The sequence below is a fragment of the Anoplopoma fimbria genome, chromosome 12 (genome assembly GCF_027596085.1).
Source record: "Anoplopoma fimbria isolate UVic2021 breed Golden Eagle Sablefish chromosome 12, Afim_UVic_2022, whole genome shotgun sequence".
Taxonomy (NCBI): domain Eukaryota; kingdom Metazoa; phylum Chordata; class Actinopteri; order Perciformes; family Anoplopomatidae; genus Anoplopoma; species Anoplopoma fimbria.
Window position 1 is genome coordinate 1,254,831 of NC_072460.1, and position 16,772 is coordinate 1,271,602.

The window sequence follows — 16,772 nt, forward strand, 5'->3', positions numbered from 1 at the left end:
AACAAACATTGGCAGTAACCCTCAGAGCAGCAGGTGCCTTCTCCATTTCTGTCTCCCCCTTCTCCCCCTCAGCACTGTGCCCTCATCTTTAACGTGACAGCGCTGGTGCTGTAACTCTCCCTCCACTCTTTCCTCTCAGCCTTTCTTCCGCTTGTAAGTGATAGTGGTGTTTACACACTTTGGCTCTCACTCTCTCTCCCTCGGAACAAAGACAAATGGTGGCTGTGGTAATGAACATATGCACTTTCATCCCCTTCTTTTTTTCCCCAATATTTTCTCCTTCACTCTCTCTTTCTCCCCCTTCACTGTTCATTTTCAGGGTGGCATTAGCCTCCCCCCCTCTCTTCCTCCATGTTGTGAGTGGCAGGTGGTGAGATGTGGGCTTGACAAAAGGCAATGTGAGACGACGCTAAAATATTAAAATATTCATGGATACCTGCAGTCGGCCCCCTTCAGGGGCTCTGACCCCCACCTAGCCCTCTACACACACACACACACACACACACACACACACACCAAAACATCACACACACACACACACACACACACACACACACACACACACACACACCAAAACATCACACACACAGACACACACACACACACACACACACACAGCATCAGATTTTTACATTGAGATTCCAGGCAGGTGATTGTGAATCAACACACTCGGTATGACAGTTAACGTGGCACAAGGTAACATGCTGATCATCGTCTCACACTTCATCTGAGAGATACATTTGCATACCAGGCAGACACTCTGACACAAACTGAGCACAGTGCCATGTCACCCTGCCACTTAAGCAGTATATTAAAACACATGCACACAACACAATCACAGTGGGCACACTTATACGTGGACACACAAAACAGTGCATACACATCACATGCACACACACACACACACACACTGAACTACGGACTAGAAAAGCAGATACACTGTCACTGACTGATATATGACTACCTACACACTCCAACTTTAAGCCTAACCATAATCTAAACTTACTACTAACTCTTAACTTAATACTAAGTCTAAACTCCCAGACAGCATTTGAAGAAGTGAGGACCGGACAAAAGGGTGACTTTTGGTTAAGGCAGTCTTTTGGCTTGGCCTTGTCCCAAGGCTCTCTTCAAGTACTCAGCTTTATCTCCCGGCTGGTTGAGATGTGCAACATGCTGTATTAAAAATAACTCCAGTCATTTCAGCCATCTTTTGTGCAGCGCTGCGTTAGCCCCTGAAGGAGGCCACAGATGGCCCAAACACATCAGAGATGGTTTTAATGTTCTCTTGAAAAAGCCATTAAGATGTTTTTACTTGATGAGCACCAAATGCTTATGGGGCTTTGTTACAGACGGAAATGAAGCCAGATCCCAGACCTGCATTTTCAGGCTTTCAAAAATAAATGGCTTAAGAAGTAAAGACAAACTTTAATCAGTCTAAAACTCCATGAGACAAAACGGTTTCAGTTCTTTACAAAGGTTTGTTGGTGATATTCCTGCTGAAATCATTTTCTGTTCAGAAATATATACTTTTATTAAACCTCATCAAGCTCATGAATTATATATTCCTTAAATAATTACAATATACCCTGTAAATAATGAGAAATTGTCATAATAAATAACCTTTATTTAAAATGTTATTTGGAAATTGGATATCAATTAATGTATCTGCAATCAAGGAATATTACACATTGAAAAATTACACAAAATTGTCCATTGAGAAAGTCATTGTTTGGACCACTGCTATCTTTTAATTCCACTCATGTTGACTTTTCTCATGAAGTCACTTTAACTCTGTGTGTCACCTCCATCTGTTCTCTTCTTGTGGTCCACATCTCTGCATCCATCTCTGTGTTTTGGACTCGTAGTAGCTGGAAGCCCTGGCCGCAGACCAGCACCCATCCAGTCTTCCCTTTCCTTTTCTCACAGGAAGCCTTCAAACCTGTCTCAGTGTTTAGCTTACTCTCTGTTTGATTTCTACATTCACCAGCTGTCTCATCTCCCTTCTCATTACTGGTTTGACAATCTGGGTCACCTGTCTCGCTCACAGCTTCAACAGGTTCTCCGTCCTCGGCCTCATCAGCTGTTTTCTTGTCCTCATTGAACTGTGCCGCTGTCTGACACATCGCTTTTAATCCTGTCTGACTCCCTCTCCAAATTGCAATCTCCTGCTCAGACTCAAACCTTGTTTTCTTATTTTTATCTCCCTCCTCCTCCTCCTCCTCCTCCTCTATCATCTCCCCCTCCCACACTGCGAGTCCTGCAGCATCTGCAACATGGCAGAACAGCGCCCCGATGTGGCTGATGGCGGTACTGCCGACCCTCCAAAGGCAAACCCTCTGATCTGAAGAGGTGGAGACCACATGGTCTGGACCCAGGAGCTTCAGGGCGGTCAGAGGGGCGGCGTGAGCCAGCGGGATGTGGGACTGGGAGTAGAGATGAAGATGAAGCTGGTTTGGGGATTGTAACTGGGTTTTCAGAGAAATCAGGGGCTCACACATCTGAGAAAGCCCTCCTCTGCCCCCAATCTTTCCGTCCCCTGGGTACTGCACCCTAATTATCGACACTATCAGCTGCCCATCATCCCCTCCGCTAGCAACTGTTACCAGGCAACCGCCCTCTTGATGTCCAAGTTCCTCTGCCCTAACAGCCAATGAGTTGACGCCGCTCTGGTGGGCGTGAATGTCGAGGCAGGGGATTGGTGGAGTTGGACTGTTGCCCGAAGTACCGGTCGATGATGAAGAAGCATCAGTTAAATCCCACACTGCAATTTTGCCATCTGTTGCAGCGCTGAACAGCAGCTTATACCTGAGACAGAAGTGAATACAAACATGTACATGAGGGATCGTTAAATCAGAAAGTCAAAGTCTAAAGTCAACTAAAAGAAAGTGAACCTTAATTCACTGAGCTCTTAATATTGTATTCCTATTTTAAATCTTAAAATGGCGTGATTTAAAATGATAAAATATATAAAAATACAATCAAAGGTCTGGTTCCGATGGTTAACTAAGAAGCAAGACTACCAATGACTTGTTACCAAGGTGCCAACTTTCAGGAAATATGAAAAACAAAAGCAAACACCGGCTCACCTGTTGCCTTCTCTGTCCTCCAGGCTGCAGGCGGCGACACTGAGAACACAGCGCTGGTGGTGGAACGACTCCCACAACAAATCAATCTGATGTTTAACTTCACTGACTGAGAACAACCTGGACAAGACAGTAACAGAGGAGAGAAGGAAGAAAAAAGGAGACAACGAGGGCAGCATTATAAGACAAACAGTGTATTTTAAAATCATATTAAGTGACACAACAAGAGCATTTTAGGTTGAAAAAGCGATAAAGCTACTCGAGGGAGGCGACAGAACACATGAAAGAAAGTCTGAAGAATGTCTTTGGCCACATTTAAACCACATTTCAACACACTTGCTCTTAAAAATACTCTTTTGAGAGTAACAGTTAGAAACATTCTGCTTTTATACTGAAACACTTTTCACCAGCTCCTGAGAAAGAATAATGATTATTATGAATTGTTCTGTGATGACACCAACCTGAGAGCTCCGTCGCTGCAGGCCACAGCCAGAAGACAAGCGTCTGTCTTCTCATCCACCACCACCACACACATGTACCTGAAAACAAACAGACACATGATAAGAATAGGTCAGAATTAGTCTTCAAGGACAATAGTATGGGGGAAAATGACTTTCTTCAGCACTCATGTATTTCATATTTTTCAGGCAAAAATATCTAAATTTACAGAGTTCCATTTTTTTTGACAATCTAAACCTTTCATGATGAAGAACGGAGTAAAGACAAAAGAGAGGAAGGCGAGAAAAGGCACTTCAAATTGCCAAACATTAGGTAATCAATAAAAAGTCATTCTCTTTATGGCTGAAATTCCCTTTGACGTGTGAAGAAAACAACCATTGACTTGCCTTGTTTCCGGGTCCATTTTCACCGTCTTGTGACGATTCCTCCTCCTCTCCCACTGTTCGTCCAATCGGTGACTGGCCACCTGGATCACCTGGCAGGAGGGAGCCCGTCTCTGCTGGTCCCAGCCAACCAACAGCCGGTAACACTGCATCTGAGCTCGCCCACCGGCCGACACCAGCAGGGCGGAGAGAGACCGAGTCTGTTTCTCTCCCTCCCTCTCTGTTACCGCTGTCACCGTGCGAATGCTCGAGATGTGGTCGGTGATGACTGAGAGAACTTTGATGCTGCCAGAGTTGGGACGTATCGCCAGGACGGATAAGCTAGTGTCCTCTCCTCCTGTCACCACTATCTCCCACTGCTCTTCCTCTCTCTCCACCTCCTTAACGTCATCTCCTCCCTCAGCTTTTGTCAAATCTCCAGTACAGCTTGTTCCCCTTATTGTCCCCAGCCTGCAGACACACCCGATGCCCCTCCCATGGACGCCCTCTCTCAGGCCCCACCCTCCAGTCCTTCCTACCTTCCCACCCCAGCCCGCTTCCTCTCCGGGGGTTGGGAAGCCATGACGGCCCCCTGCTTGATGAAGACCAGAGCTCCATATCCGGGCCAAACTCCTCTGTGGGACGGCCAGAGACGCCAGGAGCGATGTCCCCCACCACAAGGCACCGCTAACAGCCTCTCCTGCCTCACCGGGTCCCAAACCACAAAGTGGACGGCATGGAAGCCAATAATGGCAAACCTGGCTTCTCTTCCCTTGTTCTCTGTTTTTTCTTCTTCTCCTCTAAAGCTCCCCTTCTCCTCTCTCTCCTCTGTAACCTCCAGCTTTCCTGTCAAACTCTGTTTCTTTGTCTTGTAGTGGTACTCACATTCCTCTCCGAGCTCTTCCTCGCCCTCCTCCTCCTCCTCTGATGGAATGTCAGATTCGAGGATCAAAACCCTCTCCAGCCACTCCATACCCTTGCAGGCCCGCTGGACTCTGAGCACCTGCAGCTGAAGCCCCCCTTTGTTCTCTGCAGCCTTTCCTCCACTCTTTTCTTCAGGCTTTACTTGATGCACTCTGAAGACCCTCACACAGCCGTCCCTGCCGGTGCTGTAGAGCAGTCCCTGGTACTCACACACTGAAGTCACACCCTGTTTCCCATGCACCCCGAACAGGCAGCTCAGTGGGTGCAGCATGAGGTCACCCACTTCTTTTCTTCCTCCCTCCTCCTTCATTCCACTTTCTCCGTCCCTACCGGTACAGTTTTCCTCAACCCCTTCATCGTCTCTTTGTTTCGAGGCTTCATTCATCCTTTTGTCGTCTCCCATCTTTTGCTCCTGCGTTCCTCCTTCCTGAAACAGAAGCAGGGACCCCCTCCTGTCCCCACACACCCACAGCAGCCCCTGTGACGTGGAGTGGAGGAGCTCTGCGGCCGTCAGCCAGCGTTTGGCGCAGGGGGGAAGGAGGAAAGGAGGGAGGGGATTTACACTGAGAGCCAAGGAAGAGCTTTCACCCGATTCTACCTTTATACTCCAGCGATGGACAAGTCCCTCAGAGCCTGATGCTAGCAAATACATGCTGCCTTTTGCCTCTTTCCAGATAAGACTATGGATCTTCCCTGACCCACCCGTGAGAAGAAACCCGCACTGAGGATGGGAGAGGGGGAAAACCTGGATTGATCCGCTGAGGTTTCCCACAGCACACAAATGTACTTTTGCTGTTGAGTCTTTCACTCTGACAGTTATTGTTTCCATCACACAATAAGATTGAAAGTCAGGAGTCCCTCGCCATACCGCCTCCCACTGCCCGTCGCTGTATTGGTAAACTCCTCCCTCGTCAGTGCAAACAACAAACTTACTCTGACTCCAACTTGCACTTTCATCCTCTTCCCCTGCCATACAAACAACTTTAGGCAAGCCGTGGCCGGGGAATTTCAGGTCGGTTAGCTTCTCTGTCGCTGCATCCTCCATTCCCTCCTCCCTCTCCTCACTCCCTTTCACCCTCCACAACCTCACCCCTCCATCTGCCCCCCCTGTAGCCACCCATCTCTCTTCATCTTCCGTTCCCTCACTGACTGCGAGTGCACGAACGCCCCCCGCTCGGTGTCCTTTCAACGTCCGAACCACCTTTCCACCTCCAGCCCAGTCCCAGACTAAACAGGCCCCGTCTTCACCAGCACTGAACACTTTCCCTGGGGAGAGACGCACCGAGAAAACCCTGGCCTGGTGTCCGTATAGGACCCTTAAACAAGCCGGGTTCAAGTCTCCACATTTCCCTTCAGGGCCCCCTAAAGCGCCGACACCCCAAACCCTCACACTGCGGTCATCGGAGGCTGAAGCCAGCCATCCTCTCTCCTGGAGGTAGGAGATGCTGAAGATGACCCCACTGTGGCCCAGCAGACGTCTCTCAACCGGAGCTTTGTGCTCAGAATCAACACTTTTGTCTCCACCTCCCCCAGGCTTCCAGAGAACCAACTGGTTGAAAACAGTCCCTCCTACTAAGATGGTATCGGCCCAGGATTCATGTACCAGAAGGAGGGCAGAGTACAGCAGACATCCCTCCAGACAGGAGCGCTGAAACAGGACATTTCCTGTAATGATGTCCAGAAGAAGAGCACTATTGTGAGCTACAGCCACACAGAGCAGTGAGCTTTTGTCCCCAGAGAGCCAACGGACATCCAGGGCCCAGTCCTGTAGCTCCATGAGGGGGCCCAGAAACTCCAAGCGCGGATGCTGCCCATCCCGGAGATCCACATGGAGCCTCACCAGCCTCACAGCCTTGCCTCCAAACACCGCTAGGTCATAGAACTTGGGCGCCGACGTGGAGCTTGGTTCTGGGGATTGACAAACAAGAGGGGATTTGTGAATTTTTGAGAGTGAATAAATCGAAGAAAAATCTGTAAAAAATAACTAGAGGGCAGGCAGGGAGATCCTGCAGATCAGCACCAAAATAAACATTATCCGTCAATCTGAATTCACTCAAATCAGCTGGTCAAGTTTTTATATATCTCCCTGAACACAGCAGAATAAATGATCATAGAGAACAAACATCTGCTTGTGCTAACCATCTCTCTTCTTCCCATACGTTCCTGTAGCAGATCTCCGTTCTGGGACGGTCTTCAGGTTTCTAGGCCTTATCCCGTGGATCCTGTAGTGTTGGAGCACACTCAGCGAGGCACAGGCTTTAGGGCGAGGTTGCAGGTTGAACACCGTCAAGACTGGACCCTCACCTATCAGGACAGGGAGACAGGAGGTGTGTTGTGTGTGTTCAGTCCTCTTTCAAAATAAGCAAAGAAATTAGTGACACCCCCCCCCTTCAAACATATGACCACATTTAAACCTGTTCTACCTCTACCCATGCATTATAATGATAATAATAATGATAATAATAATGCATCTGTGATTTTTGTTTGTATTTTCAAATCCACATTTGTGCATCACTAGAAATATCACTTGTATGTTGACCTGCTTCCTACCTGTCAGTAGGAAAGCATCCTGAAGGAACTCCAGAGCTGTGACTGGAGCTACCAGAGCTGCTGTCTCCATGTTGTGATGATTAATAACTGTCACTGAGGAATCACCATCACTGCTGCCTGAAACATACACAGAGACACTCCTGATGAAGACCACGGTGAGACAAGATGGCAAACATGTCAGCTATAACAACGTTAAACAGTTTATATTGAGTAAACATGATGAACGAGCCTCCTTAAACCTCTCTGTCAGCAGCACCATGGCCCATGTGTTCATGCTCTGGCTTCCGTACCGCGTTTAACCAATCAGGATGCACTGCTGGCTTCCTGGACGCTGATTGGTTAGAAAAACGGCAAGCCGGAATTGTATTGGATAAAGCGACACATGTGACCGCTGTGCTGCCTTCACGTGTCTTCTGGAAAACTATCCTGTTTAGTACGAGTCCAGGCTGTTGTTATTTAGCTTTTTAAATGACTTATAGGTTATTTATGTAACCTTTCTGTGTACCTCCCTTTAACTTTATTCAACACTTAGTGACACAATGACATACTTGCTTGTTTTGCTTCTCTTTACCAACAGACACAATTGTGCTGTTTCTGCATTTTCTTTGATACTTTCATTTATTAAAGAAAGTCATGGGAATATCACCATCAGTCATATGAGTTATGAATACAGTTTTCGGCTTTCTTCATATAAACAATTCACAGAGTACTTTGAATGAGTATTCGCGATGGTACAGACTAAAGCTGTCTTTTCCGAGCAGCCCGTGAAGGCAGCGGGAGGCAGAGCGCCGTGCGGTCAGCGCCGCAGCTTCACCGCAACATGCCGGGCAAATGTAAGTTCCAGGACTCCTGGCTGTCCAAGGGGATGTACAAGGACTGGCTGGTGAAGGACCTGCAGGACATCCACTTCGCCCGCTGCAGGGCCTGCTGCAAGGCCATCAAGCTGCAGACGATGGGCGAGGCTGCGCTCACCAGCCACGCAGGAGGAGCCGGACATAAAGCGGCCGTGAGAAAGCTGCGGGAAGGTGAAGACCCGCACGGCCGTCTGCACGGGGTTGTTGTTGTTGGTGGTGTTGTTGTTGTTGTTGGTGGTGTTGTTGTTGTTGTTGGTGTTGTTGGTGTTGTTGCAGTGTTGTTGTTGTTGTTGGTGTTGGTGTTACAGTGTTGTTGTTGGTGTTGTTGTTACAGTGTTGTTGTTGCAGTGTTGTTGTTGTTGGTGTTGCAGTGTTGTTGTTGTTGCAGTGTTGTTGTTGTTGTTGTTTTGTTGTTGTTGTTGTTGTTGGTGTTACAGTGTTGTTGTTGTTTGTTGTTGTTGTTGTTTACAGTTGTTGTTGTGGTGTGTATTGTTGTTGTTGGTGTTGCAGTGTTGTTGTTGTGGTGTTGGTGTTGTTGTTGGTGTTGCAGTGTTGTTGTTGTTGTTGTTGTGGTGTTACAGTGTTGTTGTTGGTGTTGCAGTGTTGTTGTTGGTGTGGTGTTGTTTGTTGTTGTTGGTGTTACAGTATTGTTGTTGTTGTTGGTGTTACAGTGTTGTTGGTGTTGTTGTTGTTACAGTGTTGTTGTTGTTGTTGTTGTTGTTGTTGTTGTTGTTGTTGTTGTTGTTGTTGCAGTATTGTGTTACAGTATTGTTGGTGTTGGTGTTGCAGTGTTGTTGTTGTTGTTGTTGTTGTGTTGTTGTTGTTTGTTGTATTGTTGTTGTTGTTGTGTTGTTGTTGTTGGTGTTACAGTATTGTTGTTGGTGTTGGTGTTGTTGTTGGTGGTGTTGCAGTAGTGTTGTTGTTGGTGTTGCAGTGTTGTTGTTGTGTTGCAGTGTTGTTGTTGTTGTTGTTGTTGTTGTTGTTGTTGTTGTTGCAGTGTTGTTGTTGTTGTTGTTGTTGGTGTTGCAGTGTTGTTGTTGTTGTTGTTGCAGTATTGGTGGTGGTGTTGTTGTTGTTGGTGGGAGTGTGTATTTGCAGCAACAACAGTGTCCAGATGTGTAGAAACATCTGTCCCAGGTCACCAACCACAGCTGTTCCCTCGGGTCACCTGTTGTTTTCATGATGCACACACCAGAGAGACAGATTTGCTTTCAGGAGTTGTAATAAATCATAATCTTGAGTGTTTTTCATAAACTTCCTCATACATTTTATGTACCATTATTCTAATAAACACTTTGTCCGGAGACGAGGAGCTGCTGGAGTTGAACATCTGCAGCCTGTGGAAGTGTCCTTGAGCAAGAGCTCCTTCATGGAGAACAATGGAATAATGTTCATCAGCAGCATGGCACTGTGTCACTATGATGGATGTATAACGGGAATAATAGTTGTTGTGATGGGGCCTCAATTATGAAAATAGTTTGCGATTGATTTAATAGTCGACAACTTATCAATTAATCTTTGCAGCTCTAGTTGTGATCCAAGTAAGGTATTTTTAATGAGGTACATTTATTGTGCACCTCTTAAATACCATTATTGTAGGAAAAAGTGATGTATTAATTAACACCAATGCTGGTGTAACATTTACTTAAAAATATGAAAACCCTGTACGGAATGTTATAGGTTCAACGTCCAGTTTGGGGCATATAAAGTTCCTCCAAATTAACACGTGTTTCTTTTTCTTTATCTTTCTAATTCCAAAAGCATTTTGGGGTATTTCATGTTCATTTGTGAAGTACATCCAGCGTTTACAAACTGTTGGTAAGGTCTTCTTTGTGTACCTGCTTGACCTCTCACAGAGAGTAGTTTGTGTCTACAGTGAGATCAGAGTTCTGCAGCACTGATTTAGTTTTTGTTGTTGTTTATTTTGAAGAGACTTAAAAAATGAGTAAGTACAGTTACTTTGCATACCTGTGTTATGTGTGAAGGTGATTTTGTTTACCTGCCTTCACCAGAGGGAGGCGCTCTCTGCTTGTTTTCCTGAAACACATTGACCTGCAGTCCCTCCCTGTCTGTCTGACTCTCTGTCCTTTTCTCTTAACAGCAGACGGTGTGATTCTGATTAATGCCGCTGGGCAGACCAACGGCAGCGTGAAGCAGGTAAATCCTTTAAAACGGTTGTTTGGGTTCATTTATTTTAGAGGCATTCTTTCACATTAGCAGAATTTAAACCAAACAGCTCATGTCAATGGACAACTACAATAGAAGTCCTACTAGAAATGACAAATGTTTTAAAGTGGGGTCCGGGGGCCCCCAAGGGTCTTTGAGGGGTTCCATGGGGTTCCCAGGAAAAAGGGTGATCATTTATTTTCACTATAATTCCCTCCAGAAGTAACACAATGACAGAATGTCAAACTATTTTGGTCATGGGTTTCATATGCTTTCTGTGACAAAATATCTAGAAGCTCAATTCCTATCAGATGGGTCATCCTGGGACAAACCCTTAACCAACGGGGGTTATTTGTCTTTTGTTCAAGGGGTCGTTGACCTTTAGAGTTTGGGGACCACTGACTGAAACACACTTTGTTCTCTCCGTCTCAGGCTGAGGACTGCAAGGACCAAGTGGCCGTCTGCCTCCAGCGGGACGCTTTGGACAGAATACCAGGCAGCGACTGGTCCACTCTGCACCGCAGCCCCACCACAAACTCCAACTCCCACAATGCAGAGCTACAGGACGTGACATATCCTGCAGCCTACTTGACAGCCCCAGGTCTATACAGCTCTGCAAGCTGAAACAGTATTCGTTGCCTAGAGACACTTGCTATGTGAACTTTCTGTTGGCAAATATTGGGGACCTTTGAATGAATATTTTTATATGTGATATTCCAGTATTAATCTGAGTTATTCTTAATTAATAAACTGTCATATACACAGCACTGAATGATGACCTTTAGCTGATAGAGGTTATTATATAGGTTATCATTACTGAGGATGAGGAGGAAGGAGCTTACATTTTCTCCTGCATTTGATGAACTACAGGGGTCACTTCACTGACCTTTCTTTCAAACTCTGACCTCTCTCAGGCACCTCCCATGTCATCAGCCAGCGTCTGCACCCGACAGGCAGCGAGGCGGAGGAAGCGACCCGCCGCTCATCTCAGAGCGACCACGCCGACCTGTCGAGACAGGAGCAGCAGCAGAGGGCAGACGCTCTGGAGCAGCAGCAGCAGATGAAGATCCTGGAGTGGGAGAACAGGATGAAGGTGCTGGCGTGGGAGCAGGAGCTGGTGAGGGAGAAGAGGAGAGCGGCGCGGCAGAAGGAGAAGGCCTTCAGGATGAAGAAGACCTACTACAAAGCCAAGCTAAAGAGGATGGGCGAGGAGGTGCCGCCATCGTCCTCCAGCAGCAGCGATGAAGAGGCCAAAACGTACGGACCGTCGGGATGAACTGTTCTCATTGTTGCATTTTTATCAGTACTTGTATTCTCTTGTCTATATGCCTGATATTTTTATACGTTGTCTTGTATTTTAACGTAAAAGGAAGGACTCTCAGTTGCTTTATATCAGCCGTTCTTACGCAAAGAGGGGAATTTACTTCCCTGTGTGAAGTTTCTCTGCTTTGGTTGTGGTTGAAAGCACAAGTGAAAGTATTTGAGTTGCAGAAAACTCAAAAGTTACATAACAGAACCGTTACGTTATTCCAAATGGTCAAACTACCAAACAATCCCTCTGCAACACAACCACCACCTTCTCTGCCTAAGTGAGCTTTCAAAGATATTAAGGACAACTTTAAACATTAAAGATGTGGTACTAACAGACTCATAGAAGTACATGGAAAAACTATGAATAATGAATACTTTGCACATCTTGTAGAAAAGGGGTTGAGATCAAAATCACAATGTTTTGTTTTATCTGTCATTTCAGTATTCAAAATGAGATGTTCGTTGTTTTTTAAGGTTGATAGTGTCTGTAAAGGTCATAGCCTTATTCTAGGGAGAATGTACGTCATTTTAAAGAATGTATTGATATTACATCTAATCACTGCAGATGTAGAAATTAAATGACATTCCTTAGTGGACAATCTTTTATCATGATTTTACCTGCAAAGTTTCTTTTTTTCATGTTAACATGAGTATGTACGCTTAAACTTTAGTCTTTGCTTTATAAATAAATTTGTATTTGGCTCAAAGTTGGAGTTGACTACAGGCAGGTGACAAATCAAAGTGAAAAAAAAGAATAAATGAGTGGAGAAAGAACTACAACTGCCCCCAGTCGTTATGCTAAACTAAGCTAATTGCTTCCTGGCTTCAATGCAGAGACGGTGGTATTGAACCTGTCATCTAACTCTCAGCATACATGTGAATAATCAAAATATCCTCTTGTCACCCATCTGTATGCGTTAAAGCAAGCATTTATTTAATATTTTACTAATTTAAACAAGTCTCATGGACCTAAGTTATGCTCCTTTAACAGGAGCAATGACCAGTTTATTTTTTATTATTTTTAAACCCCTGCAGGTGTAAATGGAACTGGTTATATTCTGTCTCAGCTGGGTGCTTCTGTTTTCGTTGGGAATCAAAGTGGCAGCTGAACGTCTCAGACGCCTCTGAATGTGTCAGGACGCTTTAAAAAAACAAGTCGGAGAGAGAGCCTTCCGGAAAAACGTGTTCCTGTCAGGATGTTTCCTCTGCTCAGATTTACCCACACCTGGAAATTCATGTTCTCATGAATATGAAGCAGACACACACACACACACACACACACACACACACACACACACACACACACACACACACACACACACACACACACACACACAGAATAAATATAAACACATCGGAGTAGGAATAAGTTATTTTTTTAATGTCCAACATTTCTCTTGTTTCCCAGGTAACAGGGGAACAGCTGTTTCCATGCCGCCGTCCCCTTGCCGACGGCGGATAGAAGGCATCCCATAATGAACACACAAGCTAACAAAGACAATCTCCCATCCCTCCTCTTCGTATACCCAACCATATCTCACTCTCTTTCTTTCCTTCCATCACTTCCCATATTCTTTTCTTTTTTTAGAGCACATCACAATTTAGTCTCAGCTCAGTCTTTCAGTCTCCCCTCCTGTTGGTCTGGAGTCTGATGATCTGATTTAAGTGCATGTGAAGCTTCAGCCTTGGATCTATCACAATGAACAGGGAAGATAAAAGGGTTTGATTTGGTAAATATCGGCACTATTTACACCCAGCGTTGAACTTTTAGTTTAGATATGTTTTCCATTCTGCCCGGCGAGGATAAATGCACCTAAATAGGACTGAAAATAAAGCTTTGTCAATTCTTTCCAGATTTTACCCCCATGATTGGATAAAGAAACCAGATTAAATGCTGAAGAGCAAAGCATCCTGCGTCACATTTTTCTCTTCACATTCTCGTCTCTTCTTGTCCTTCATCTGTGGATGTGTTGTACTGAGAGACTCAGATCATATAAACAAACAAAAGGGAACATTTGGACCCAACAAAAAAAAACTCATACAAAATGGCAATATAAATAATCAATACAATGTCAATAAATTATCGATAAATAAAATAAATCTCATGTCTGTACAAGTTAAAGGTACTGTCAGTTGAAAGTAAATGAAGAAATAAGTAAATGGAGCAGCTGAATGAAAAGAGTGAAGAGAAATAGTGGGTAGTGTTCTCCTGCAGGAGCTTTTTTTTGGCAAAACTACTGTAATAATAGGCTGACTTGTCACTTCAGAGGGACATGGGGATCAGAGAGCAGCAGTCAGGGAAAGGAGATATGCATTTGCGAGGTGGATGTGTGTTTTTTCCCACTACCTACATTTCCATTTTAGTTTTTTTTCTCTCTCCAATAGTAGCGTCCATGCCCTCCTCTCTGTAGGTATATTCTGCAAACAGTCACAGTTTCTGACTCAATTTATACATAATGATTTATTCTTATGCTCATTGTGCTCTATTAGCCTTTTTGTTTTATTTTTTATCCACTTCCCGTCTTGCTGTTCTAGTTTTGCTACAACTATTGTTTGAATGTCACAGTGCTCTCTGCTTGAGGACATGCAGGCAACTCATTTTGGCAATACAGAAATCTCTCTCATTTCACCTTCAGTTATTTATGAACCACATCATTTCTTTTCATTACAAAAACACAGTCACGTTAGCCACAATCCCCTCATCCCTCTGCAGGCTGGTGGAGACTGCCTCCTCGTCTCCATTGCTTACAAATGCCCGTGTGTTGTTACCTCGAGGCCTGACATCAGCGCTCGCTCCGACAACTGTGAGAAAGCAGACGTTTGCTGATGGAAAGAGCTGCATCTCCAAACCACTCAGAGGCTTTTAGCGGCGACACATATGACATCTCTCCTCAGCAAACTGGTACGGCGCTGAAGAAGCTACGCCGGATCTTAAAAGAGACCTCATCCTTGTACAGCAGTCTAAACAATGAGAGCAGATCTGCATTAATGTGTTCTGGTCTGAACCTCTCCATCAATGACATCTTTTGTTGTATGTTTTTGAGTCCATTCCCCAGCAACTGTGTTAAGTCTAAATCTGGAGTCGGATTCATGTGCTACAGACATGAGGTAATATATATTCTGGTAGATACCATGCTGGATATGTACTGCAGGTCTGCTTTCAGGTAATATCTGCGCACACTGAGACGTGACTCATGCTGTCTTCCCTCTGATCCGCTCTCCTTCTAGCCAAATAAAATGCCAACCACAGTGGTTTATGTTTAAGAGAAGGTCTATGACCTAATTAATGTTCCATCGCACAACCATGAATAAAAATCATTTTAAGCCACAATCTAAACAAAACTGTGAATTACATTTAGAGAGTTCACACCCTCATCTTCATCATAAAAAAATTGGAGAACGACATATCGTACTGATTTTAGGCAGTTGTCCCTTTGGCTTGAATTTGCACAGAACTTCAGCAGGAGAAGCTTTTATGTACGAGTCTCCTGGACGCTGCCGGAGAGGCTCGGGTGCTCCCGTGGCGTTTCTTGAGGCAGGTTGAGTCATAATGCATCAAAGAGCGAAATACCTTGAGGGTCTTTCAATGGTTGGAACATGATAAAGCCTCATACAGAGAAGCAGATATCTTCATTCACTTTCCCGATCTCAGGAATATCAATCGACTGATATGGTCTGGTTCAGACAGCACCAGGCACAAAGATACACAGACAGAGGACAAGGTCACATTCATATACAGTGGATCACAAAAACAGCACAATCTCCTGAAAGATCTGATACGTTGACGCTTGTGACGGAGCTTTGATAGTGGAACCATCAACTCTAAACCTTCATGTGGTGCTTTAGCTTAATGTTGGCCATCTTTCTCTTCACAATCATCTTCCATCATATCTCTTCTCCTATAATAACCCCTTCCTCTATTTACAATCACTGCTGGCTACTTTGACATTTGCCCTTCAACCACTTGTTGCGGTTTTAATAATCTCATCAGATACTATTGCCGGACCCCTGTCGTCGCTATGCACAGAGTTTCTGAGGAAAACTGTTTTTTCGAGGAGAAATTTGGGGATTTTTTTTAGGGGAAATGTCTCCCACAGCAACGAACACGACTGCACTCGCTCCAACATCACTCACAACCTCTCACTGACACAATCATAAAAAAAAAAGAAAACGTCACAAAAGATTTCTTCTTCATCTCCAATGAAAAAGATACAAAATGTATAAAAATGTTATTTACAGTCTTTCCTTTTTTTTTCTTTTAGACTGATGTTGTCTGGATCAAGTTGACTTGACTTTGAAATCTGAGGAGTTTGTGTTTGTCTTCAACAGTTTTTAGGTAGTAGAGGTGGTTGAGTCATCGTTCAAAGAAAAGTCAGAGATCATTGTAGGCAGCGGGACTTGAAAAAAATGTAATTTATACAGTACAAACTGTCCACAGGCCCTCTTTATCCTCATGGACGCTCTCTGCCTGACTTGCTTAAAACCACGTTTGTTTCTAGGCTTCCGATGTCCCAATGTGCCCAGTGGTTCAGGACCATCCATGACCTTTGAACTTGTCCCTGGTTTTCCAAGCACTGTCGCAATGCATAAAGGGATATGGAGGCTGTCATCAAGACTGTCCTTCACTTCTGTTGGCTCTGAAGGTGAAGGAAAGGAAAATGAGTCATCAATGCGTTTCGACAGGAACATCTCTACTGATTGTATTTTCACTTACACATACTGATGATAACATACAGTAAATACAGGAGAAAAATGGAAATGAGCTGTTAAGAGGCAAAAGGACAAGAGAGACAGAACAGACATAAAGAATGAGAAGATTAAAAGGCGGAAAAGTGTGAAATGGAGCAGATGGAGCTGAGTAAAGTCGAGCTAAAAAGATGTGAAAGACAGGAAAGGAACCATATGAGAGGTGAAAAGAAGAGTTGAAGAGCGGACATAAGCTGCTGAGGAAGAAGAAATCAGTCAAGGTGGGAGAAAAAGGGAGAAGTTGCAGGAAAGTAAAAGCCAAAATGTGTGTTTCCACAGGTTCAAAGACAATGAGGAGTTGAAGACGAAGCACA

At 44.7% G+C, this 16,772-nt stretch overlaps 3 protein-coding genes across 3 annotated transcripts in view; 1 reads left to right on the top strand and 2 right to left on the bottom strand.

Annotated features, from left to right (window-relative positions):
- Nucleotides 1-1,619: 1,619 nt before the first annotated feature.
- wdr6 (WD repeat domain 6) lies at nucleotides 1,620-7,663 on the bottom strand. Its single transcript, XM_054608414.1, is given in 8 exon segments — nucleotides 1,620-2,808; nucleotides 3,090-3,206; nucleotides 3,548-3,625; nucleotides 3,932-4,472; nucleotides 4,475-6,739; nucleotides 6,971-7,135; nucleotides 7,382-7,498; nucleotides 7,621-7,663. Coding segments are annotated over 7 exon segments (4,269 nt in total). The 5' UTR covers nucleotides 7,452-7,498; nucleotides 7,621-7,663; the 3' UTR covers nucleotides 1,620-1,775.
- Nucleotides 7,664-8,162: 499 nt separating this feature from the next.
- On the top strand, nucleotides 8,163-12,420 carry LOC129099257 (uncharacterized). The gene is made up of 4 exons (XM_054608427.1): nucleotides 8,163-8,406; nucleotides 10,337-10,392; nucleotides 10,834-11,002; nucleotides 11,316-12,420. The coding sequence occupies exons 1-4, from the start codon at nucleotides 8,202-8,204 to the stop codon at nucleotides 11,675-11,677; spliced, it is 792 nt and encodes a 263-aa protein (XP_054464402.1). The 5' UTR covers nucleotides 8,163-8,201; the 3' UTR covers nucleotides 11,678-12,420.
- A 651-nt stretch (nucleotides 12,421-13,071) lies between these two features.
- Nucleotides 13,072-16,772, bottom strand: part of celsr3 (cadherin, EGF LAG seven-pass G-type receptor 3) — a 95,109-nt gene continuing 91,408 nt past the window's right edge. The window contains 1 exon segment of the mRNA XM_054608604.1: nucleotides 13,072-16,349. Within this exon segment, the coding sequence (XP_054464579.1) occupies nucleotides 16,322-16,349 (28 nt within the window). The 3' untranslated portion in view covers nucleotides 13,072-16,321.

Excerpts from the sequence above, each read along its gene's own strand:
- LOC129099257 (XM_054608427.1), top strand. The coding sequence starts at position 8,202 with ATGCCGGGCAAATGTAAGTTCCAGGACTCCTGGCTGTCCAAGGGGATG. Across the intron at positions 10,393-10,833 it reads CCAACGGCAGCGTGAAGCAG|GCTGAGGACTGCAAGGACCA; the intron begins GTAAATCCTTTA and ends TCTCCGTCTCAG. Across the intron at positions 11,003-11,315 it reads AGCCTACTTGACAGCCCCAG|GCACCTCCCATGTCATCAGC; the intron begins GTCTATACAGCT and ends GACCTCTCTCAG.